At 39.0% G+C, this 26662-nt stretch overlaps 1 protein-coding gene and 1 long non-coding RNA gene across 4 annotated transcripts in view; one reads left to right on the plus strand and one right to left on the minus strand.

Moving 5' to 3' along the window:
* Positions 1–1270: 1270 nt before the first annotated feature.
* LOC109040889 (BOS complex subunit NOMO1) overlaps positions 1271–26662 on the minus strand; it is a 213725-nt gene continuing 188333 nt past the window's right edge. For all 3 annotated transcript variants that reach the window (XM_072297222.1, XM_072297223.1, XM_072297224.1), the window contains 2 exons: positions 22004–22087; positions 1271–4665 (listed from right to left, as the gene is read on the minus strand). In XM_072297222.1, the coding sequence (XP_072153323.1) occupies positions 4066–4665; positions 22004–22087 (684 nt within the window). In that variant the 3' untranslated portion in view covers positions 1271–4065. The remainder of the gene's footprint in view (positions 4666–22003; positions 22088–26662) is intronic.
* On the plus strand, positions 5942–26659 carry LOC140224074 (uncharacterized). Its single transcript, XR_011899321.1, has 3 exons — positions 5942–10510; positions 22547–22764; positions 23854–26659. It is a non-coding gene; the product is annotated as an uncharacterized lncRNA (long non-coding RNA).

Consider the following 26662-nt stretch of genomic DNA (forward strand, 5'->3'; position numbering starts at 1 on the left):
ACTGAAAGTTGGTGGACAAGACGGCAATGTTGTCGCACAGTGGGTCACGAACTGAAAGTTGGTGGACAAGACGGCAATGTTGTCGCACAGTGGGTCACGAACTGAAAATTGGTGGACAAGACGGCAATGTTGTCGCACAGTGGGTCACGAACTGAAAATTGGTGGATAAGACGGCAATGTTGTCGAACAATGGGTCACGAACTGATAATTGGTGGACACGATGGCTTTATTGTCGCACAGTGGGTTATAGACTGATAATTGTTGGACAAGACGGCAATGTTGTCGCACGGTTATGGAGATTCATCCATCGTCATTCAGGCTTGCCACAGCGTTTGTTGACATCTTTTCATATCAGACATTACATGAGGATTGTTGTTGCAATCTGGCGACATGAAGTCCTTATTCGAATAATCAATGCCTCCAACAGTGTAAACGTAAATCCAACCTCCAAAGATTGATAGCTCCCCGCCCCCGCCCCTCCCTTCGGAAAATACACTCTTCCCGCGGTGGACGCGCGGGTCACTTAAAAGACAGAACAACTGAGACCGGACACTCAAACTAAAAAAAAAATACACTAAAAACGCGCGCGTCCTGGGGGGGCTTGGGGGGGGGGGGCAAAGCCCCCCAAAAACCGGCGCGGAGCGAAGCGGAGCGCCGGTTTTTTACATTTTAAGCCCCCCCCCCATTTTGAGGAACCGCGGGTAAAAGCGAAAGTCACTTAAAACTTTTCTAGACCAGAATTTTACGAGCTTTCAGAATGGTTATCTGGAGTTTTGCCCTAAAATCAAGCCTTTTCGGGTAAAAGTGGGAGAATTCGGAATTCTGAGCAATTTTGGGGGGTTTAGGGGGGGCTTACTCCCCCCCCCACCACGATAGAATTCGCGTAAACAAGAAAAATCTTATTCTACTAGTCGAGAGCTTCAAGAAAATCACCACCTTCAAAATTCCCACGGGGGGGGGGGGGGGAGGGTTACCCCTTGCTGGCCCACGGTCTAAGATAGATCTTTCATTAAAAGAAAAGTTCAACTCAATCCGATTTTTCGCTCAAAAGTTATAGGCAGTTATAGGTTTTGCCTTTGACCCCCCGCACCCCTTCTCTGGGGGGAGGGGGGCTAAATCAAAATGACCACCATATTTGAACATCTCGCATACTACTGTATCACCCCTGAAAAGAATGATCATATTTGATAGGGGGCCAAATCTAATTGGGGATGGAACAACCTCTATGTGTTTGAAATACACAAAGATGAATATAAATAAAAATTACCAGTTTTGATAGTAAGAAAGTACGAATGTATTAACAAAAAATTACAGAAAGCATTTTAACACATACCTACTGAACTTCGAGTTCCATTCAACCGAATCTCCACAGAAAATACAGCCCAATTCACATGATATACGTTTTCATCCAACTTTTTCTCCAGATCTATTGAATGAAAATTTGTCCCATTTCAGTCATACAGTTAACATTTTCATGCAATAAAATTGGTACATACGTTGAATGAAAAAGTTGAATCGTGTGAATTGAGTTAAAAGGGAGCTCAAATCATGATTTAATACTATTTTGAGGAGGGACAAAATAAGAATGATTTTACTTTGACTTTTGTCAACAGATTGTTGGCACTTGCAGACAATGGCTGTCCAGTATATGCTGATACAAAGATCGCATGCCGACTTCTTTCAAAGATGGGTTTTTAAAAAACGTTTTCTTGGGAAACTCGGTAAAATATTTGCACTTTTAAAAAGACAATAAGAAATTCTTCCACTGGTCTCTTTTTCCAGAAACCTTTAGGAAATATGAAGGGAAAACTTTTCAGCATTCTAGGCGAAAAACTTAATTTTTGAATGAACGAGTATGTAATGGGCAAAGGCATATTTAATGAACATTAAAATAACATTCCAGATTACGTATAAAAAAGCTACGCTATCATTTTCATATTTTTTTAGAGACTAATAAATTTAAAACCAAAGAGCCGTATGCAAAAACGACATTTTTCGCCCCCCCACTAAAACTTATTCAAACTTCGTCTATCAGTTACTAATACTGGAGCACTTCTTTCCCCAAATTTTCAGACCCCCAAAAAATTTTGGGGGGGCGCTAGGGGGGGTGGAAGTCAAAACCTGTGAACCTCGATATCTTTCGAACGAAACAAGATATTGAGGCCCGGTTTGGACGAAAAATCGTCTAAAATTGCATACTTTAAGATTCTAAAGATCAAAATCCCAAAATCAAATTTTTAAATTAACTTATGTGCTTTTTTTCAGTTTTTGAGGAAAAACAATTTCTTTTAAACAGATTAAACTGAAATTTCACATTTTTTGATTTGAACCAAAACCAGTTTTTTAAATTGCTCGTCTTTTTCCGCATCCAACGAGTGGTCGTATAAGCTGGGGAACCGAACGGTTCCGGAGTTATGATTGATTGAAGTTTCCGCTCAACGCGCGCCGACCGATTTTCGCGCGCAAAAAAGTCGGATTTGACTGTTATTAAATCGGATTAAATGTTCAAACTGAGCAAAATGCATTATTAGGGACTCTTGAGGGTTGCTGAGTTCAGAAATTACAGATACTTCCAAAAAATTCGCGTTTTTAAAATTACAGATCCGCACAGGACCACTGAGCGGCTGGTCGGCGCTCAGTGGGCCTCTAAAGCAGCGCTACGGAGCTGTAATTTTAAAAACGTGAATTTTTTGGAAGTATCTGTAATTTCTGAACTCAGCGACCCTCAAGAATCCCTAATAATGCATTTTGCTCAGTTTGAACATTTAATCTGATTTAATAACAGTCAAATCCGACTTTTTTGCGCGCGAAAATCGGTCGGCGCGCGTTGAGCGGAAACTTCAATCAATCAACTCCGGAACCGTTCGGTTCCCCAGCTTATACGACCACTCGTTGGCTGCGGAAAAAGACGAGCAATTTAAAAAACTGGTTTTGGTTCAAATCAAAAAATGTGAAATTTCAGTTTAATCTGTTTAAAAGAAATTGTTTTTCCTCAAAAACTGAAAAAAAGCACATAAGTTAATTTAAAAATTTGATTTTGGGATTTTGACCTTTAGAATCTTAAAGTATGCAATTTTAGACGATTTTTCGTCCAAACCGGGCCTCAATATCTTGTTTCGTTCGAAAGATATCGAGGTTCACAGGTTTTGACTTCCACCCCCCCTAGCGCCCCCCCAAAATTTTTTGGGGGTCTGAAAATTTGGGGAAAGAAGTGCTCCAGTATTAGTAACTGATAGACGAAGTTTGAATAAGTTTTAGTGGGGGGGGGGGCGAAAAATGTCGTTTTTGCATACGGCTCTTTCGAGGGAAACTCCTTCAAGTCCACTTTAATTTCTTATACTGTTGCAAAAAATTCAGAAAGATGGAGAGGAGTAAAATACCTTAGAATGAATTCAGGTTTCAGTTCTCATTACCTACTACATTGACTTTTATTATTTTCTCTGCAACTGATCAAGAGATTTTGAGAATTATTTAGGGCATCACTCGAAATAAATGTACCTCAAAATGGACAAGAAATGTCGGCCAGACACAGAGGTTGTTTTACGTGAATAATATTGTCTCCTCCTATACACTTGACTAACAATAATCTTGCTCACAAGCATGAAGATAAATGCTATCAGTAGTTCTTGTAAGAAACACTGACAGTGACTGATTTTTGTTTCTTCAAGGGTGACATAAAAGAATTTCTCCACATTGAACCAATGGGAACCAAACTTTAATTTGTATAACTCATGATTTAGAAATAGTCATAGAAATTGAGGATTGCTTAAAAAGAGACGATGACTAATTTAGTCAACATTATACATTCCGGAAAAAACGTGGAATACTGATCAACTTCGATTTCTAAAACCTTGTAAACAAAGTTTATTTACAAATGATAAACTGCTTCCCAAAATCTACTAACAAAACTGTTTTCACAGGTGTTGCATGTTTTCTCCTCAACCGTTCAATAATGTAATAGATCCTACAATAAAATACCCCCCTAAGGTGTAAATAGAATATGACTTTCCAACGTTTTCTGATAAAACTTAGGATATTAGAAAGTTGATGTAAATGCAATAATTACTACAGCTTTTTCGGCTTCAATTTTCTCTTAATACTAACTGGCTCGACAATTACTACATCTGAGTTATTTTCATCATTTACAACTCTTTTATATTCTCGTGAAGTCCAACGTATTGCTGTGAGCGGGATGATACAATTCATCAACACATCTTGTTTGTAGTAAGCAATGGCCAGTGAAGCTAAAATGAGAACTACTATGAAGGATTTGTTGTTGAATTCACTTTCACTGAGTCGCGGCTCAGGATTAAATACAGCTTTAATTAACTGGAAGGAATCGTTTGCAATAAAACTAACTGATGGTAATGTGTAAGAATGAGAATTTTGGGACAAACTTGATTCAAGCTGGAAGAGGTATCGTGCACCATCCATTGAGACAGAAGGCAAGGTAATGAGGCCTGAATTGAGTGCATATGTGGACCATTTCCAGTTGCTCAGTTTTACAGAGGCCGTGGGTTTATCAGCTCTATCATCGCGGTACAACCTCGCTTGGAGTGTGCGTAAATGCTCTGGGTTATTCACTGATATTTGAGCTACAATGTTTGTCTGCGTGACGGGAGACAGAACTGTCAATTGAATGCCTTTTACATCATTGTCTTTTACCTAGGAGCACAAAATTCAGTTTCAGATTAAATAAAAAAGCCACAGGATTTTGATCATATATTTTTAGGATCAACATAAATTTATATGATGAGATCGATACGAATTACGCTGGTCAAAAAAAAAATACTTTTATAAATTTACAACCTAACTGTTATCTGTACGTGAGGAGATTCATAGCACTGAGTCCGAAAATGACCTCCGTTTAGCTGGGCTCCGTCGATTTCCGCCAGAAAAATCGAAATTTTCCCTAAACACTAGCTTTCACAGAGAAAAATCAATTTTCCGGAAAATCTGTGCACGATAAAGAAAAACAAAGGTCATCTTCAGATTCATTGCATGCAGCTGAGATGTTAGATCTGATGATTCCTTCTGGCAGAACTTTTCGCGAAAAACCCATTTTTCGCATTTGCAACTTCCGGAATTGAGTTAAAAGCTCCGAAAAAGCTCGGTAAAAAGTCGCAAAATCGCGGTAAAAAATAAACGATTTCCGTTGGCTGTGCCGTCAGTTGGTATACGAGGCCCCGCCCACCGCCATCACCCCTATCTCGACCGTGTGTTTATTGAGTCGAAGCGTGATCTGTTGTACTATTTTAGGAATCTAAATTATGAACGAGAAATGAGTCGCATAAAAAACTCAAACTTTCAAATTACCTTGATATTAACAAAAAAAAGGACAAATTAGTTTCGGGAGCCTAACTGATCCCATCTTCAGCGGGTGACGATTGAGGCGCTCGCAGCACACCCTTCGTCAGATTCCGAAACTAGGACAGAGAGTAGTGGATCGTCCAGCCCTTCAAGATCCTCATTCATAAATCTAGCTCTCTTCTTAAAAATGAAAATTTTCTCTTGCATTGGTAAATCAATTTGACGAATAACTTCTTTATAAAGCACAGGTTCTTCCTTTATCCTATGGGACTCTTCACAACAATTGAATCGGCTCGTGCAAAAACCGCTAATGTCCATTTTTTTCAATTTTGAGATTTTTGGGTTAAAATACTCTCGGAGGTTAGACACACTCATTAATGCGGTGAAAATGTTTGTTCCTTACGTTTGAACCTCTTTTCAGGGGGGGCCGTGGTCCGAATCATGCGAAAACCGCTAATGTCCATCTTTCGTTATATGCCTCATTATACTGTACAACAAACCAAAATAAAAAAAATGTCTCGTGGACAAAATTAGGTGATCTTAATGCATTTTAAGGCGCTGAATCCAAATATGACCTCCGTTTTTTCCCATCACCCTCAATTTTCCGGAAAAGCCGATTTTACTCGGAAAAATGACCATTTTGGTGCATTTTCGGTGTTTTTCCGACTGCTATCCCCTGCATAATGTAGGTGAAATTTTTCGTAGCTACGAGATTCAATTGTACCGATGTCTTTTTAACTGATGAGTCCGGAAATGACCTTAATTTTTCCCGTTCACCTCTCAGTTTTCCGGGAAAGCAACTTTATCCCGGCAAAATGAGCAAATCCGACGCATATTTGTCGTGCATGCAATGTATTTTTATAAATTTTCCTGGACCCGTGGTAGCATGTTACTCATGTATTTTGAGCTGCTAAATCTGAATATGACCTCGGTTTCTTTCTATCACGCTTCAGATTTCCGGTAAAGCCGAATTTTCCGAGCCTAAAATTGTGTATTGTAAAACCTTTGCCGGATCGAAGTGTATTCAAAATTTATTGTATGAATGTCTCCGACATGTGATACATCGGTTCCTTTGTATTTTGATCTGTTGAATTCAAATATGATCTCAGATTTTTCCGATCACCCATCATTTGTCCGGAAAAGTCGCTTTTCCTAGGAAAACGCTCTTTTCAGATATTTTTGCAATGATTTTTCTGCTCTAGGGAGTTTCAGAAATTTTCCGAGATCCTCTTTAGGTCTCTCTTGCTGTATTAAGAGGCACTGAACTTGAATTTGACCTTCACTCATCTTTGACAACCCCCCGTCTTCTAGAAGGGCCGATTTTTCCGGGCCTAAAGCTTTTCCGGACTGTTCCCACTTCTAGGGAAATTCAAAACATTTTCCGTATGTGTGATACATCGATTCTCATGTAATTTGGGCTGAAAACCCCGAATATGACCTTAGAAATTCGTTATAACCTACCGGAGAATTTCTGAAACTCCTACGAGCACAAAAATCATCGCAAAAATATCTGAAAAGAGCGTTTTCCTAGGAAAAGCGACTTTTCCGGACAAATGATGGGTGATCGGAAAAATCTGAGATCATATTTGAATTCAACAGATCAAAATACAAAGGAACCGATGTATCACATATCGGAGACATTTATACAATGAATTTTGAATACACTTCGATCCGGCAAAGGTTTTACAATACACAATTTTAGGCTCGGAAAACTCGGCTTTACCGGAAATCTGAAGCGTGATAGAAAGAAACCGAGGTCATATTCAGATTTAGCAGCTCAAAATACATGAGTTACATGCTACCACGGGTCCAGGAAAATTTATAAAAATACAATGCATGCACGACAAATATGCGTCGGATTTGCTCATTTTGCCGGGATAAAGTTGCTTTCCCGGAAAACTGAGAGGTGAACGGGAAAAATTAAGGTCATTTCCGGACTCATCAGTTAGAAAGACATCGGTACAATTGAATCTCGTAGCTACGAAAAATTTCACCTACATTATGCAGGGGATAGCAGTCGGAAAAAACACTGAAAATGCCCTAAAATGGTCATTTTTCCTAGTAAAATCGGCTTTTCCGGAAAATTTGAGGATAATGGGGAAAAACGGAGGTCCTAATCGGATTCAGCGCATCAAAATACGGAAGGGTGACTTTCTTTACCCGAAAGGCATACTGAAAAATATGCGTTTTCGATGATTTAGAACCGACCATGCACGAATCATGCGAAAACCGCTAATGTCCAGTTTATTGCTGGTCGTTTCGTGATGAAACTTGCTTTAAGTGCCACAATTGTCAAGAATTTTAGTTTTACAACTTTATTTGAATGATAATCTATTGTTTTAATATCTTTAGAATGAATTTTGAAAGTATCAAACGGTTCCTAAACTCGGAGATTTTCACGAATCATGCGAAAACCGCGAATGTCCAGAGTCTTTTCTTTTTAATAATTCCGTCCCAGACAGAAGAGGAGCTGGAAACTGTTAGGGATCCTTTTCTACAATCCTCTCCTGTAATAATTAACTTCCGAACATTTTTTAATTCCGCATTTTAAAGGCTCCTACAGTTTTTTGCAGTTCTCTCAAAATTAGAGAAAATGGACATTAGCGGTTTTCGCACGAGCCGATTCAATTGTTGTGAAGAGTTTTAGTAACAGTTGAGTTTTTAATGCGACTCATTTTTCGTTCATCTTCATTTCCAAAGATTGTAATCTCGTGTAAAAGTCAAATTGTCTAAATTATCCATATTTTTTCAAAACTACCGTCGGAAACCATGTCAAAAGGTGTGTAGAATCCTGTGCTATCTTGATCATATGCTCAGACACGATTCTCGTTCGATCCTCCGAGTTGACAAGTGCGTTGTGCGTTTTTACTCCACTTACCTCTCGGTTCTCGTTACTTTTCGATTTCTGTTTTTCGTTTTTTGTGTTCCTTTTACACTTATGCCCTCCAGTTAATCTATTTTTCTAGTCCTTTTTTCCTTGGTTGTTCCTTTTCAGCCTTGTCTAAGTTTTTTTGTTAATCAAACTCCGTGCCCATGTGGTAAGTCCTTCTTTCCTAACCTCCGTCTCCCTATGACAACCTAAATGTTTGATCCTCCAGTAGATCCAGGGGACCCTCCAGGTGGTAACCCCCAAACGGTTCCTGTTCCCACATCCATCACCACAACCACCAATTCGTTATTTAATTCTGTTGAAAGTAGAGGAACGATCATTCTTAAGAATAAAGTGGATCTGGTTTACCCTGAGAACTCTTCAGGCCCCTTCGTAATCTCTTTATCTTATGAAGGCATAGGCAACAAACATGCTACCCTTATAGGAGAATCTCTTTATAGATGCAATGTTCTTGGTATAAAGTCTATCGAAAAGATCAATAAAAATTTAGTCAACATTGAGTTAGTGAAACGTGAGCATGCCAATACTTAGGTTACCAATCATAAATCGATTCCTTTCTACGAAAATGCTAGGGTTTTCATCCCCCTTAATTATATTACTCGTAGATTAGTAAGTAATGACGTGCATACAGATCTCGGCATCGACTCTATAGGTAACTACCTAAAAGATAAATATTCTAATGTTATCTCAGTCCGACGTATCTACGGAAGAAATGAGAAAGGTGTTTTACCTCCCACCCCTAAGCTTGAACTTCTATGGGAAGGTACTACTCATCCTGATTTCTTCTATTCTCGCTACAAAGCTAGCACCTACATCTACAATGTTACAACCTGTTCGAACTGCTTAAACTACGGCCACCGTGCTGAATTCACGGGTATCTTACCTTGTAAAGGTCTTAATCGATGCCCAAACTGCGCAGACCAACATGCTGCCCATGATATTTGCCCTAATGCAACCAAATGCCTTCATTGCAAAGGCCCTCATAAAACATTCGATCCATCCTGCCCTTCCCTCCTTGAACAGAAAACTATTAAAAAAATTATGGCCTTTGAAAACCTCAGCTTCCATGAGGCGACCAAAAAGCTAGATGTGATGAAAACTGAAAGCATTAAATTGACCCTGAACGACAGACCATTAGCAATCCAGAAGAAAGTTAATGCAGGAGAGACCATTACTATTGAAGACATTGATCCCAAAAACTTTCCGGTTCTGAAAAACAAGTATCTAGTCCTAATCTCAAACGTTTATCAAGAACAAACGAATCCTGATAACTTCTTATATTCTATCGACGACCTTAGAAGACCCTCTTCAGAAATTGTTCTTTCCCCTTCCCCTATAAGAAAGAAAGTTAAGATTTCAGAGCTTAACGATCCTGTTATGCCATCAGGTAAATGGCTTAAAAACTATCAAAAACCAATCTTCCACTAGTCAGGTGTTCAGACCAACCAATGAGCAGAATAAAGGCTTCTGACCCTCTCCGATTAAAGGAAGCCAGTCTAGTATCTCTCAATCCCACTTAGCTCAACATCAATTTAAATTGACTCCTCCCCCTTTGATCAAAACTTCTTCAAACCCTAACTCATCCATCATTCCTACGAAACAAACCCTTTCCTCTAGATCCTCTCTACAATCACCTAACCCTGGACAAAAACAAGCCTCCCAACAACACTACAAACCTTCGTCTACTTCTACAAAATCAATAACCTCAACCAATCTTCAAACTGAAAAGATAAGTTCATCACAACCCACGAACAGTATACCCCCTTCCACTCTAACTCAAACTCAATCTTCTGAACCTGTTTCTCCGCCAATCCTTATGGATATTGGTAGTGAGACTGCTCTAGCTTCCTGATCCTTTTCCCCCAAACCCCAGTTCTGGTTTCAATCTTTTTCTTTTTTCCCCTTTCTTTTTAACCCCCCTTCTTTCCCCTCTTCCTTTCTCTCCCTATGACGCCTCCAACTTTATTTACTCTTCCTTCTAACTTTCATATTCTGAACTGAAATATGAGATCTTCGAATGAAACTGGTCTGAAAATTTTTCTCACTGATTTGAAGCCAGACATAGTGTTGTTATCTGAAACCTGGTTAAATTACTCCTCTCATTTCAAATTTCCAGGTTACAACATCATAAGAGACGATCGCGACGATGGTTATGGTGGCCTCTTATCACTAATTAAAATCAAATATAAATTTCAACGCCTCCCTCTAGATGCAACATCAATATTAAACACAAGAATTGAAACTCAAGCCTTCAAGCTTATCCTTGACAATTCATCTAAATTCTTCTTCTTGAATATGTACATCAATCCCGTAAGTAAATTATTACTGAACAACCTTCTGACCTTCTTTGAATCCAATAACCTGGTTGGTAAACCTCTCTTCTGGGCTGGTGACTGTAATGCAGAACACCCTCTTTGGGGTTACCCATCTAGTGACCCTATAGGCGAAGTTATTGTTAACCTTTCCCATCAATTAGATCTTTTCAATATCAATTCACTTAACCCCCAACCAACAAGGAAACCTGCTCCAGGCCGTAGCCTCAGATTCAACGATTTAGCCTTCATCTCTGAACCATTCTGTAGGAACACCTTCTGGAAAGCTCTCCAAACTGGAGGTAGTGACCACTTCCCATGCTCCTACTTCTTAAATAAAACAATCTCTTTAGATACCACATCGATACCCCCCCCCCCCCCACTTCCTCAATTTCTCCTCCTAAACTGGAAAAGTTACCAAAACTGGAAAACTGGAGTTCATTTAAAACCCACCTTAATCAACTTCTCACTTGCTCCTACTACAGTTATGAAGACTACATTAATATTGTTCAAGAAGCCTACGCTAACAGTGTGAGAGATGAGAGGTTATTGAAAACCCCTCAATCACAGTTTGTCCAACTTCCTCCCTCCTCTCCAACAATCCCTAACCTTTCTAAACCCAAGAAATATAAAAGAATTCCCCGGTGGAATGAGGAGTGCCAAATGTTAAAAAATAAACATGACTGCCTCCTGAGAGATTATCATAGAAATTGTTCTTTTTCTACTTTTTTAGAATATAAGAAGACCAGTGCTGAATTTAAACTCCTTGTTAAAAGTCCAAAAACGAAAAATTGGAGAGAATTCACAGCCAAACTAAATCCCTTTACCCCTGCCAAAGAAATCTTTGAAAAAGTAAAGATTCTTAATAGATCACTAACCCCGTATCAAGACATTAATTTTGATTGGATTGACGACCTTCATCTAGCCTTTACCCCTGACTCTCAGTTCATTAAACAATGGAACAACTCTTCATCCTTCTCTAACTCATTTGAAAAAATCTCGAAAGAGGAATTTCTTTTGGCAATTATGAAACTCAAAAAAAAAAAATCCTGGTTTAGACATTATCCTGGTTGAATTTTTTTCAGAAGCCCCCCCCCCCCCTCCAGCCCAAGCTACCCTCCTTGACATTTTTAACTATATCCTAACTACTAAAAAGATCCCTGATTCCTGGAAAAATGTTAAATGGACTACGTGCAAAACGGGGCGTTTGGGGCTCGGGGCCGATACCTTTGAGACTTGCCCTATTCATTCACCTAACAATGCCCTATCTTTCCCCAAAGTTTCAAGCCCCCCAAAAATTTTGGGGAGACGCGGCGGGGGGTCAAAGTTAAAAACCGGCAGAATTTTCGCGAATTTATTACTCGAAAACCAAGAAGTTTAGGAAAACGCGGTTTAAACGAGCGTATTCAGAATGACGAGAGCTTTCAGAAAATGTATAACATCATAGGGTTTTGTCAACTTCAGCTCGAGTTATCGCCTTCGAAGCGCCGGAACGCTCAAAAAAGACCCCTTATTTTTTCACGTTTGGGCCGATTTAAAAGAAAGCCATTTTTTTACTTACATGAAAAACTAATATGTTGTTCCTGACTCTCTGTAGCCCCTCTAGCTCTTTACCGCATGCTGGGGAAATGTTTTGGTCGCGAGTTATAAGAGCGGAAAGGAGCGAAGGTTGGGAAAATCGGCTATTTTAAACTGCGCGCGCGGCGTTGATCGGAGGGAAAACGTTCCCTCCCACTCAGTTTGACGAATCACACTCCTCTGCCGACCTCGCATTGTTGCCACATGTCTCCTGATCCGTCGCCGTGCGCAGTTTAAAATAGCCGATTTTCCCGACCTTCGCTCCTTTCCGCTCTTATAACTTTCTTGTGCTCAATGGGCCTGTTGCATGCAAGAGATACAGCCGTGCGAAGAGACTTTTTAGTGGTTAAATGACACGAAAATTATGATGCTCACATTAAAAAAGTCTGAAATGCACTCCTTATTGCGCAATTTGCGTTGTCAGGAACGCGCTTTTTCAAATTTCCCGCGTCTGGGGGCAGTTTTCTAACGGAAACAATTAACGGCAACTCGCGGCTATTTCCGGTCAACTAAAACTGACAACATAACCTAAAAATCGGAGCTCGTGATATCGTGAAATGAAATGTAGAAGGATTGCGTTGGATATTTAAAAGTTGATCGATTTGGTTACTGCATAAAGCGTATATGGACCACTATAAGAGATCACGTTGGGTTTGTAAACAAACTGAAGGAAAAAATAACAACAACAACAACGACTCAACATCTTCCGGAAATCACCGAGCCCGCCGTTTGCTTGTTTCCGGTGATTAGAAAACTGCCCCCAGACGCGGGAAATTTGAAAAAGCGCGTTCCTAACAACGCAAATTGCGCAGTAAGGAGTGTATTTCAGACTTTTTTAATGTGACCATCGTAATTTTCGTGTCATTTAACCTCTAAAAAGTCTATTCGCGCGGTTGTATCCCTTGCATGCAACAGGCCCATTCTCATGCTTTTTCTTCCCCAGTCACTCTTTGACCCTCAAAATGGCCGCCGCATAAGGGCGTCATAGCGCGCTTCCTCACTTTCACATAAGTACGGCTCCATATAGACTGTGCCGACGAGTATCTCAAACTCTTCACCCCGTTACCGTATGTACATGCCTGGAATTTACATGATATGCAAAAATGATGTACTTTTACCTTGTTTGCTATGCAAAATTCTGTTTTCAGTCAGTAAACTTTGATGTTTGAGCAATAGCCTGTGGGTGAGGTAAAACTAAAAAGGAAGGAAAAGTATTTTGATGACACTTTAATCCTAATCGTTGTACTACATATTTGTGTTAAGTCGATTCGCAGATTTCAAAAAGATCAAAAATTAAAAAATATAAGTCTTAACTTCGAACTTGTCGGTCTTAGAATCTTAGAGACAATTCCCAGAAAAAACTTGGCGAGGTGAAATTTTCACGTAAAAAGATAGTCTGAATTTTAGATATGGACACGGGTAACACTTTTAAATTCCACGAAAATAACATTACCTGTGATGCAAATATTTCAACGCATCTCAATTTTTATGACGTTACAAGGAGGCCTTGGGGAATTTTGTTGAGCCGAAAGTAGAAAAAAGGCCCCAAGTAACAGCACATATATTATTGATGGTGGATTTCTATTATCCGCAGTTTGGCCCCAGGGAGCAGAAATAATTTAAGATATTTTAGAAAATTACGTATCCCATATTTTTCGACATTTTGGTAGAAATCGTGTCATTATTTTTGACGGTTACGCACGTGACACATTGTCAACAAAAACTGCGGAAAGATCCCAAAGATACTGTAGATCAATTTTCAATGAAATTGCTTTCCATGAAGAAACAAAAGTAACTTTAAGCCATGAAAAGCTTTTATCTAATGACGAAAAATAAACAATACTGATAGAAATACTACAAAAAAGTTCAGGAACATTGGTATCGAAAATAAAATTCCAGATAGAGATGCAGATCCATTGATTATTGTTCAAACGGCCTTGAACTTGTCTTTGGAGTTAACCGAAAATTGTGTGATTGTTGGAGAAGAAGTCGATCTTTTGGGAATTTTTATTGCGTTGTCTTCAGAAAATGAGGAAATATTCCTTCTAAAATCTGGTAGACAAAACGTTAAAACATAAATTTACTCTTTCAATAGCCTAAACGCCCGCCCAAAACTAAATCACATACTATTTTTACAAGCATTTTCCAGATGTGATACTAAATGGGCGATTTCTGGAAAGGGCAAGATGGCACCCTGCAATTTAATAGAAAAAAATGAAGACCTGCAAGATTACTCGTCATTTTAATGATATAGGCTCAACGTTTCGCTCCATCACTGAGTCCGGTAGTAAAATTCTCTTAAGACTATGTGGTGCAAAGAAACAAAATGACTCATTAGACAAACTTCGTTTTCATTTATTAAAAAAAAAAAAAATTCACGCAAATTTTATTAATTTCATTTTTGCTTTAGTATTTAACCGCTACTAAAACTGTAATTCATAGATAAAATGTTCTTTCATTCCTTAACCGACCGCTTTTTACTTCCTTTTTTGTCCTTCCTGCCCCTTCTACGCCCTTGATTCTTGTTCATTTTAAAAGCCGTAAATTGACCTACAAATAATTAAAAAGCTGAAAATTAAAAAATTAAAAGCTTGAAATTCTGAAAATTTTGGCTCTATTGATACCTTGCTTAATGTTTTTATGAAGGAAATATCTGTCATTATAAGCCTTTTTGTCCCGTTAAAAACTTAAAAAAAAAAACCCCATTTCCTGCTTGGTTCTCATCAGATCTGAAACACACTATTATTACTAAGAAAAAACTGCACAGAATTTATGTTCAATCTAGATCCTAGTATGACTTCCTGAAATTTAAAGAACAAAGATCCCTGGTTAAACGTATTCATACTGAAGAATTTAAGAAATTTGTCCATGAAATTGAATGTAATGTCAAGTCAGATCCTAAAAGTTTTTTCGGATTTGTTAATAAATCAAAAACTTGTAACAGTATCCCTTCTGTCATGCATCTTGATAACAAGAAAGCTGATACAAGTTACGGTATTACTAACCTCTTTCGAAGCTTTTTGCCTCTGTATACAATAATAATTCCTTAGATAATTTCAACAAATCTTTCTCGGATGATTCTCTTAGTTCAATTCAGGTTTCTATTGCTGAAGTGCATGAGTCTCTTGAAAGTTGAAAGTATCAAAGTTGATGCATCCGCTGGTCCTGATGGGCTTCACCCTTTTTTTGTCAAGTCATGTTCTGAAACTATATTATTCCCTCTTTACTTCTTATTCAATGAGTCACTGCGCACAGGTTCATTTCCTTCTAGTTGGCGTCAAAGCCACGTTGTACCTTTTAATAAAAATTCGGGTGATAAAGCTGATGTTAGAAATTATAGACCTATTTGTGTCCAAAATGTTTTAGCTAAATTATTGGATTCTCTTGTAAATAAGAAAGTCTCTTCTTATTTATTTCCTTACATCATCCAAGAACAACATAGTTTCGTGCCAAAGCGTTCAACTGTTTCTAACTTGGCAGTGCTAGTAGATTATATTACTGATAATTTTGCCCAAGGCCATGAAACTCATGTAATTTATACTGATCTATGTAAAGTGTTTGACACTGTCAATGTCCGAAGGCTTCTTTCCAAATTAAAAGCTTGTGGTCTGATGGGTTCTATTTTGGATTGGTTCTGCTCTGCTCTAACAGACAGGAGACAGCGTATCAAGATCAACAACTTTCTTTATCATGAATTTCTTGCTTCTTCTGGCGTTGGGCAAGGATCTCATATGAGTGCTCTTTTATTTATAGTATACATCAATGATGTTCGTTCTGTTATTCGATTTTGTAAATTTTTGCTTTTTGCTGATGACTTTCAGCTTTATAGATCTGTTCTTTCCCTATAAGACTTATATTTCATTCAGTCAGATATTATTAGTGTTACACTTTGGTTCCTTATAAATGGTTTGTCCTTTACTGTTGGTAAATGTGGCTTCATGGTGTTCTGTAGAGGGTCACCTCTGATTGAGACTTATTCCTAGCATATTAATAATGAAGCCATTCCCCGTCTTGATAATGTGAAAGACCTTAGAGTTATTTTTTATCCTAAGTTACTTTTTAATGACCATGTTGATTTTATTGTTGGTAAAGCTTTTGAAAATTCTATTTTTTTAGAAGAGCTGCCTCGTCTTTCCAGGATGTTCAGTCTCTTCTCACTTTTTTTAAGTTGTTAGTGCTACCAATTTTAACTTATGCTTCTCCTATTTGGTTCTCTCATACTTCCCATAACATTTGTAAACTTGAAAAAGTTCGCCACAATTTTCTAAAGTTTGCATCCTATCGCACTAAAAGCCCCATAGGAATCCATGATCATTTTTATGAGGATATTGCTAAACATCTGAACTTATGCCCCCGAGTCTCTATGTGACGTTGTTATGATCTCATGTTTTTGTTTAAACTTTTTAATAATTTTAGTTATTCTCCTACTCTTCTTAGCTACATTCATTTTCATGTTCCTCCGAGATCTTTGCGAAACTTAAATCGTCTATTTGCTATCCCCTCACATATTGTCATCTGGAAGCATAGATCTGTTATTCCCAGAATTTCAGATTTTGCAAACAGCTGTACGGAATGGATCCAATTTTACGGCCTAAGTATCTCAAATTTTAAGTCTTCGGTGAAAGAACGAGTTCTAGTTTTGCCCGTTTTGTAGTATGTTTTGTTGCCTTTGTTTTTATTTCAGTGTTATGTAATTGGGACTTGTCCCGTTGAAATTGAAATAAATAAATAAATAAATTAAAAAAAAAACTACCGCGCAACTATGTGGGGCAATAATTAGGATCAAAGTGTCATCAAAATGTCAGTTGTCAGCCTCCTATGGTCTAGTGGTTGTAGCGCTAGCTCTATGATCGGGAGGTCCCGGGTTCGATTCCCGGCCAGGGAACCTGAGTTTGATGGTCGCAAATAATGGTTGCTTGGGACTGGTTGTTAGGGACGGAGGGGGGACGGGACTGAAGCGCAGGATTAGCCCTTGTAGGCTATTTGAAGTGGGGGGGAAAAAAAATACTTTTCCTTCCATTTAAGTTTTACCTTACCCACAGGCTATTGCTCCAACATCAAAGTTTACTGACTGAAAGCAGAATTATGCGTAGCAAACAAGGTAAGAGTACATCATTTTTGCATATCATGTAAATTCCAGGCATGTACATACGGTGACGGGGTGAAGAGTTTGAGATACTCGACGGCACAGCAACCAGCATGCGGTCTATAAGGAGCCATACTTATGTGCATAGTGAGGAAGCGCGCTATGACGCCCTTATGCGGTGGACATTTAGAGGGTCAAGGAGTGCCTGGGGAAGTAAAAACATAAGAAACTTTTTGGTGCAAAATTTGATGAGGAACATTTTCTTAATGACACGCAGCTCGCCATCTCCAACCGTCCTCGAGATGTAGCCGAGAAACCGATTTTTCAGCCTTTTTGGGAGGCTGGGGGACTAAGCACAAGGGATATCAATGGGGACTTTTAGCCTATGCCTCTCTGGACCCTAACAAGCAACTTTAGCTAAAAATCGCTTGTATGGGAATTTTTTCCTGTAATCCGAGATATTTGATCTAATTTGACTGGACTCATTGGCAAGGTAGGGCTCTAGAAGCTATTTTGACAGGAGGTATGGAATAACATCCACAGAAGGTCCTGACTCAGATGACCCTATTAAGTGTTGACCAATTTTCAGCACGTTAATTACGCTTTTCCTAAGATTTTCAAGGCCTAAAATTAATTCTTATTCCCTCTGTAGTGCTGCCGAGAAAATGGTCTCAAAATAAAATACCCTCTGAACAAAATAAGAAATAATGATTCTCTGAAAATACTAACTTCCAGAATATCTATACGGAAAATTCAAGGGTTCAATTAATTAAGCATGTAAGGTAGCTGCCGTTTACACAAAAGTTTTCACTATACAGGGTGATCCAGATCACCCATCCACTATCTTTTTCTCGAAAACGGCGGAGAATTGAGCTTCGGAACAAAAACCTTCTTAAGGCAAATCGACCCCAAAGAATCGAATGAAAATATTTTCAGCCCCCCCAAATGGCCCCTTGGGAAGGTTTTGGGGGGGAGCCCCCCCGTTTCTCGCGATTTTCAAATAGGAAAGATATGTTTTGACTTTGGATTCAGAATCTACGGCAAAAAATAAGAACATTTTGCTCCTTGCGCTTTTTCCATAAACCCCCATTTTTTGGATTTATGGGGCATTTTTGGGGCAATTTTCAATTCGCTGCTTTAAGCGGTCAAATTGTCCAAATTTCAAAATCTAAAAATCTCCTGAGAGGAGAGGTCAATACCTTTTTATTGATGTGTCATATGACCCCTGTTGCTCCAAAATTTGGGGGGCCACAGCCCTCCAACAATTTTGGGGCTTTGGAGGGCCTTAAGTCAAAAATTTCAAATGGCAAGAGTATTTTTTGATTTCAGATTTGGATTCTACGTTAAAAGTTACGTAGAATTGATATGGCGCACGGCCTGTTTCCTCAAATTTATTTTTGCCCCTTATTTTCTCCAAAAATACACGGCTTCTTATGGGGAAATGGGGTTCTTCAGTAATTTGGAGCAAACAGACCGTGCGCCCTATCAATTCTACGTAACTTTTCGCGTAGAATCCAAATCTGAAATCAAAACATACTCTTGCCATTTGAAATTTTCGACTTAAGGCCCTCCAAAGCCCCTAAATTTGGGAGCAACAGGGGTCATATGACACACCAATAAAAAGGACCTACCTCTCCTCTCAGGAGATTTTTAGATTTTGAAATTTGAATAATTTGGCAGCTTACAGCATCGAATTGAAAATTGCCCCAAAAATGCCCCATAACTCAAAAAAACGGGGGTTTCGGGAAAAAGGGCAAGGAGCAAAATGTTCTTAATTTTTGCCGTAGATCCTAAATCCAAAATCAAAACATATCCTTCCTGTTTGAAAATCGCGAGAAACGGGGGGGGGGGGGCTTCTCCCCCCAAAACCCTTCCAAGGGGCCATTTTGGGGGCTGAAAATATTTTCATTCGATTCTTTGCGGTCGATTTACCCCATGAAAGTTTTTGTCCCGAGGCTCAATTCTCCGCAGTTTTCGAGAAAAAGATAGTGGACGGGTGGTCTGGATCACCCTGCATACCGGGTGTCCGTAAAGTAACTGAAAAGTGTGTATAATTTTTGAACAAAAAAAGATAGAAGGTCGCGGTTTGTGGCATTCTTCATCATTCGAAAAGGGAAATTTTTCGATGGGGGATCTTTCTTGGTGGACCCCCCTGGGGTCCCCAAGGGGGGCAACTTTTAAAATTGAAATAGCAACCCCCATTTTTTTAGACATGGTTAGAAAGAAACTGAAAAGACAAGCAGAATGGCGAAAAAAAAATTAAAATCGGTTCACTCGCTCAAAAGTTATAGCCGGTCAAAATTTTGAATTGACCACTTTTTAAAAAATCGCCGTTGAGCTCCAAATTATCGAAAAAACTAAAAGCAAACCAGGAATGAAAAGTTTGAAAAGTGCCTTTTAGGAAAAGGAAAAACAATTGACGTTGTCACAAGTTCGGATGGCATTGTTTCAAAATAAAATTTTGGAAAATTCAACGTGGCAGCAAAGGACCCCGCACACCTCATATGGGAAGCTGCACCATGACCGATTGCCTTCTGACTAATGTCATTCGATTCTCCTCAAGATGCTGATCAAAAGTTACAATTGCGCCAACTTTCTACGATGCACCGTTTTCGCAAAAAACCTAAGAGAAGATCCAATTATTCGGCAACAATGAATAAAAACCAACAAAGCATTTGAGAACAGGCCCAATGTAAATAAGAAAAAAACGTAGCGGGTGTCCGTCTTCTTATCTATACCTGCCGACTCTGGGGCTATCTCCCTCCCACTCTCGTCCGGTTGACGTTCCGACTTTCCTGTTCTTATGCTCCTCAAGAATCTTATTTGGATGGTCGAGCAAAACGGCGTGCGGAATCCGAGATAAGACTGCCGGTCGGTGCGGGAGTTTCCCTGATTTGTTCACTCGAGTACTGAAATGAGGAATCTTTCAGGCTTTTTATCGTCGAATAATTAAATATTCTTTTAGGTTTTTTACGAAAACGTTGCATCGTAGAAAGTTGGCGTAATTATAACTTTTGATCAGCACCTTGAGGAGAATCGAATGACACAAGTCAGAAGGCAATCGGTCATGGTGCAGCTTCCCATAAGAGGTGTGCGGGGTCCTTTGAGGAAATGCAAAAAATGAAAATTCCAGAAACTGTTATCTTTCAAATACCCTCTAGTTTAAGGAAATCAAAGGTATCAACTTTGATTTCTTTATTTGGCCAAGTAAGAGCAATAATTTGCTGACTTGAAAGTTTTCAAGCGGAGCGCCTTCAATCGTTGAAGTATGCAACATCACAGGATTAAGTGAGCTGTCAAAACATGAAGCCGATCTGAAGAAGCGCTCCTCCTTTGAGATGCTTCAGAAATTTTCAAGGTCCTCCTCCAAAGCAGCAAAAGTAAGCACTAATAAATGAAACCAATTAATATTATACAACTTCATTTGTCAAATGACTTGATACCAAATTTAAAACAAACAAAAAGCCGGTGGAAAGTGGAAACAGTAGTTTTACTGTAAATCGAGAATAATCTGATAATTGCAAACTAAATCAGAATGCAGCATGATCAAAGGAACTTAGCATACTGATTTCAGCTTCGTAAACAGTGTCACCGATCAGATAGTGCATCAGATGTTACCTAAAAGATCGGTGCCTCAAATCGTGAGTTTGAGACTGTCAATAAGATAATCTCAACTCAGATAATAATCAAGAGTAGAACGGCGTTTTCGGAATTGAAAGCGCAGCAGATATCCTCCTTGCCAATTAGGAGTGTCAGGAGTTAGGGAATTAAAATTATTCTTGGATTTTTAATTTTCAGAGAGAAATGTCAAACATGTCAACCGCCCTTACCTCATCAAGATAAACCATGTTTCTTTGGCTCGCCAAGTTTATGGGTAACAAATTGCTCAATTTTTATTTTCTTCGTTTTATCGTTAAATTTGAGGAGGAGGACCTTGAAAATTTCTGAAGTATCCCAAAGGAGGAGCGCTTCTTCGGATCGGCTTCATTTTTTGACAGCACACTTAATCCTGTGATGTTGCATACTCCAACGATTGAAGGTGCTCCGCTTGACAACTTTCAAGTCAGCAAATTATTGCTCTTACTTGGCCAAATAAAGAAATTAAAGTTGATACCTTTGATTTCCTTAAACTAGAGGGTATTTGAAAGATAACAGTTTCTGGAATTTTCATTTTTTGCATTTCCTCAAAGGACCCCGCACACCTCTTAGGGGAAGCTGCACCATGACCGATTGCCATCAAAGGTATTTTGATTTCCTTAAACTAGAGGGTATTTGAAAGATGACAGTTTCTGGAATTTTCATTTTTTGCGTTTCCTCAAAGCCGCCACGTTGAATTTTCCAAAATTTTATTTTGAAACAATACCATCCGCACTTGTGACAACGTCAGTTGTTTTTCCTTTTCCTAAAAGGCACTTTTCAAACTTTTCATTCCTGGTTTGTTTTTAGTTTTTTCGATAATTTGGAGCTCAACGGCGATTTTTTGAAAAGTGGTCAATTTAAAATTTTGACCGGCTATAACTTTTGAGCGAGTGAACCGATTTTAATTTTTTTTTTCGCCATTCTCCTTGTCTTTTCAATTTCTTTCTAACCATGTCTTAAAAAAATGTCCACCAAAAAAAATCCCCCCCCCCCCCATCGAAGGATTTCCCTTTTTGAATGATGAAGAATGCCACAAACCGCGACCTTCTATCTTTTTTTGTTCAAAAATTTTACACACTTTTCAGTTACTTTACGGACACCTGGTATATATTGTAATACTCTTTCTAGGTTGAAAGTGTCAAAGCAATGAAAAAGAGGATGTGTCTTTTGAAAGTCATCACAACTTACTTTAACTAAAAATTTTTCAGGTACGGTTTTGGATACATGCTGATTTTCATTGGATTTGTTTGCAATCCCAATAGAATACTCGCACTGAAAAAAACGAGAAAAAATTCAAAATCAAAATCGAGCGATTTTCAAGTTCTGTCTCTAGAATGGTACAGAAAGTCATTAGGTTGGAGTAGTTCAGTAAAAGACCACTAAAACTGAAACCCTAAAAGCTGGAAACTCAATTTTTAATTCAAACATTTGTAGAAAATCTCAGTTAGAGAGAAGATCTCTGAATTAAAATAGAGCATGACCAAAGGATTAAAGTCGAGAGTTCTCCAGAATTGTCAGCATGGTGTCATGTCTTCATTGTATCATGCAAGAGTATTAAGTGAATGAAGGTAGATGTTGTTTTCTTAACTTTTTTTTAGTGAAAGCAACCAGGAGAAAAATTTACATGAATAAGAGCTCCATGAAGTTGGCTGACCAACATGAAGAACAAATTCCAAAAATAGGTCCAGCATTTAGTGCTTCAATTGCTCTTAATTGTTCTTCAAATTTCAGCTCATACCGCCAAAGGGTTCAAAAACTACAGCGTTAAAACGAAATGATAAGCCAACTTCACGCCCAAAAACCTATTTTTTACTTTTGCGGAGAGCTATTGATGCTATCAATTGTGCTTTGCGGCCAGCATTTAGTGCTTCAATCGTTCTTTCTATATCTGAAGAAATGTTTGAAATCCGTGCAACTGCTCTCCTACCACAGTCAAAAAAATAGTTTTGGTAAGCCAACTTTACGCCCAAAACCCGTTTTTTTTTTACTGTGGCGGTATATTTTTGATGCTAACAATTGTGCTTTGCGGCCAGCATTTAGTGCTTCGATAGTTCTTTCAATATCTTAAGAGATTTTTCAAATCTGTTGATCCGTTCTCTTGCCAGAGCCAAAAAACCGAGTTTTGAGCTAAAACGGCGTGAAGACAACTTTCTTGAAAGTTTTTGGACACAATTGTGCTTTGCGTCTATCATTTAGTGCTTCAATTGTGCTTTCGATATCAGAAGAGATTTTTTAAATCCGTTAATCCGTCCTCTCACCAGGGCTAAAAAACCTTTTTTTGAACTACCACTTAAACTGCGTAAAGACAACATTTTTAAAAATTGTTGGACACAATGGGCCTGTTGCAAACTTTTGCTAGAGCAAAATGAAGAGTTGTTTCCTATAGATAATGCCTCAAAAATCACGATGAGCGCATCAGCAAAGTCTGAAATGCACTCAGAAATTCACAATCTGCGTAAGAAATTTGCGTTATTTTGAGCTACCCGCTTCAAAAACGATACTACTGCACAGGTGAACATTTTGGTAGAGAAGTCGCTCCATCGTCGGCAATATTCATCATGGCCGACGCTTGCGCAGTTCCTCGCGTGATTCGAGGAGAGTTCAAGGTCAATTAAGGCGGGCGAGGAAAATATGAACGTAAACACGCCGATTGTTATATGGTTTAATCCTGTTCAGGTGTTATCTCGTCCCATCACACGTGTTTTGGCGGACTGGCGTCGGCCATGATGAGTATTGTCGCCAATGGAACGACTCCTCTAACAAAATGTTCACCTGTACCGTAGTATCGTTTTCGAAGCGGGAAGCTCAAAAAACCGCAAATATCTTACGCAGATTGTGAAGTTATGAGTGCATTTCAGACTTTGCCGATGCGCTCATCGTGATTTTTGAGGCACTATCTGCAGGAAACAACTCTTAGTTTTGCTCTAGCAAAAGTTTGCAACAGGCCCATTGTGCTTTGCATCTAACATTTAGTGCTTCAGTTGTGCTTTCGATATCAGAAGAGATTTTTGAAATCCACCAATCCGTTCTTTTGCCAGAATCACATTCCCAGCACCCGAGCGCGCTAATCCAGCCCCGGTTTGAGGATCCTGCACGAAAATTCCGGATCTTCAGTAGTGGCTATCTGGGACTGCGGAAGATTCACGGTCCGGCCGCGCATGAATTGGATTTTCTTCCAGGATTTCACCTATTAATTACATGAAGTTAGATATAATTCTCGTTAATGAATTTGACTTTCTTTTTTTTCGAGGGAAAATTTATTCTGAGTGCCTCGGAAGCTCTGATTTATATACAGGGTGGACCAGAAGTTCCAGGACGGTCGGCTAACTTTTGAACGGCTGGACGTAGAAAGATGAAATTTTGAGAATGTTTCTAGGTCATTGGGAGCTACATTTCCGCGTATTCAAAATTTCGGAGGTCCACCCCCGTATGCCTTCGCGGACCGTTACTAAAACTTTTTAAATGGCAACCCCTTTTTTTCATTTTGAAACCGTTTAAAAGAAGATTGAGGGAGAACAATGTTGACGTGAAGAAAAGGTGGTCCCGATTTTCCGCTTCGGACGCATCCTCGATCGAAGTTCGAAATAGACCTAATTTCAAAAACTCAGAAGTGCAATTTAAACTGTCAGAGAGAATTACACAAGAGGGGTAAATTACTCATAATTAATAGTACTTGTAAGAAAAAATCATAACTCATAGGTTTATACGATTTTGAGGCAGCATTCGAGACTACAAAAATTTTGAACGTTTGAGCTCCTACTCTTCTCTTTAGAACGGTTGCTGTTTCGGTAATCGGTCTTGGGATTTCAATAAAAACACAAACTGAGATTTCAAAGATACTAAATGCCTCCCTCCCCCCCTCCTGCGTAATCATCGATGAACTTTCGATTTCTATGAGCAAGAAACGGGCCTTTCATTTTCTAGTTTTTACAGACGAGGGAACTTTTTATTTAAACAGAGTTGCTAACAAGCATAACGACAAACTTTGGAGTAACGAAAATCCTCATTGGATTCGGAAAATTCAGGTTCATGCGCCATAACAAGTGATCACGTTTGCTGTTGCATATTTGGCTTGAGTGTCACTCTATACATAGTAGGTAAGCGTCACTGCTGCCATTCCTCCATCTGTGATGCGTAAATTTGCATTTCGATGGCGGTAAGGATCGGGATGGTTGGAAGGTGCTTTAGAGGACCCCGTAAAAGGAAGCATTTTATCTCAACTCACAGTAAGTTTTAAACACTTTTAATGCGGTCATTATACCACCCGCGATTTTTTTGCGGAAATGTCAACTAGAAGGCCTACTGCTGATTGAGGAACAACAAACCGCGAAATCTGTAGTTTGACCGTTTTTGAGAAAATGCGATTTTTCGCTTTTTTGGCGGGAATTTCGGGTCAAGGCGCTGAAAAAGTCAAGTTAGTCTGTTTTTGTGGCTTGTAAATGCATAGCCTATACATTTATAGTCAATCAAGTGTCAGTAGATTTGTGCATATTGCCCAAAATACATATCCTTAAATCCACGACTTTCGGATTTTTTGGGGGTTGGTCAAGGAGAAATCCGAAAAAAAGAGGACCCAGAATAAATTGCTTAACAAACTTTTCCTGTGTAAACGTTGTCAGTATGTCCTCTTGAACAACACACCAAAGTTCGTTCGATCCCGGAACACCCCTCCAAATAGCCTACATTTCAAAATGAAGGCCATAATAAGGCCTTCAAGAATAATTCAGGGTGACATCAGTCAGACTCAGGGTAGTTAATAGAACATAGCTTGACGTCAGGCTGATTCACTTTTACTAGGGATGTCACATAAACATTTCAAAAATTCACCCTCCTGCCTTTCAAATTTGGCCACCATTTTGGCATCTGGAGCAATCCCTTTGGCCGGAGGGCTTTTATGACTTCATAAATGAAATCTATGACCAAAATTACGCAAGAATTGATACCTTTCTTGCCTTATCACGCGAACATTTTAAAAATTCACCCCTTTGTCATTCAACATTGGCAGCCATCTTGAATTTGGAGCACCTCCTTTAACTTGGGGACTTTTCTGACTTCGTATCTGAAATCTACGACCAAAATTACATAGGAATTGACACCTCACATGACACTATATGCATATTTTAAAAAATCGAAAACCCAGAGGCCTTATTATGGCCTTTATTTTGAAATTTAGGCAATTTGGAGGGGTGGCCCGGGACCGAACGAACTTTGGTGTGTTGTTCAAGAGGACATACTGACAACGTTCACACAGGAAGAGTTTGTTAAGCAATTTATTCTCTTTTTTTCGGATTTCTCCTTGACTAACCCCACTTGATTGACTAAAAATGTATAGGCTATGCATTTACTATCCACAAAAACAGACTAACTTGACTTTTTCAGAGCCTTGACCCGAAATTCCCGCCAAAGAAGCGAAAAATCGCATTTTCTCAAGAGTCAAACTATAGATTTTGCGGTTTGTTGTTCCTCAATCAGTAGTAGGCCTTCTACTTGACATTTCCACAAAAAAATCGTGGGTGGTATGTTGACCGCATTAAAAGTGTTTAGAACTTACTGTGACTGGTGCGCCATTTTGTGAAATTTAACGAAGCCCATCATTTTACTTGTACCAAAAATTGGGGAAATCAACTAGTTGCAGGCCGATTCCTCCCGAGTTTAACTGACCCAGTATACTACAAAAATAATTTTCCATCAATGTGGAGGTCAGGCAAGGGTGGCATTTACATTTCATTTACCTACGTTCTTCCTCATAAATTGGCCTTCTCAATACACTTTTCTTTTGGGGGCAATTCAGTTCATTTGACCGTTACAACACTTTTTCAGGAACAAAAGTTTGATAGTCCTGAAGAG

Source organism: Bemisia tabaci, chromosome 2 (assembly GCF_918797505.1).
Source record: "Bemisia tabaci chromosome 2, PGI_BMITA_v3".
Taxonomy (NCBI): Eukaryota; Metazoa; Arthropoda; class Insecta; order Hemiptera; family Aleyrodidae; genus Bemisia; species Bemisia tabaci.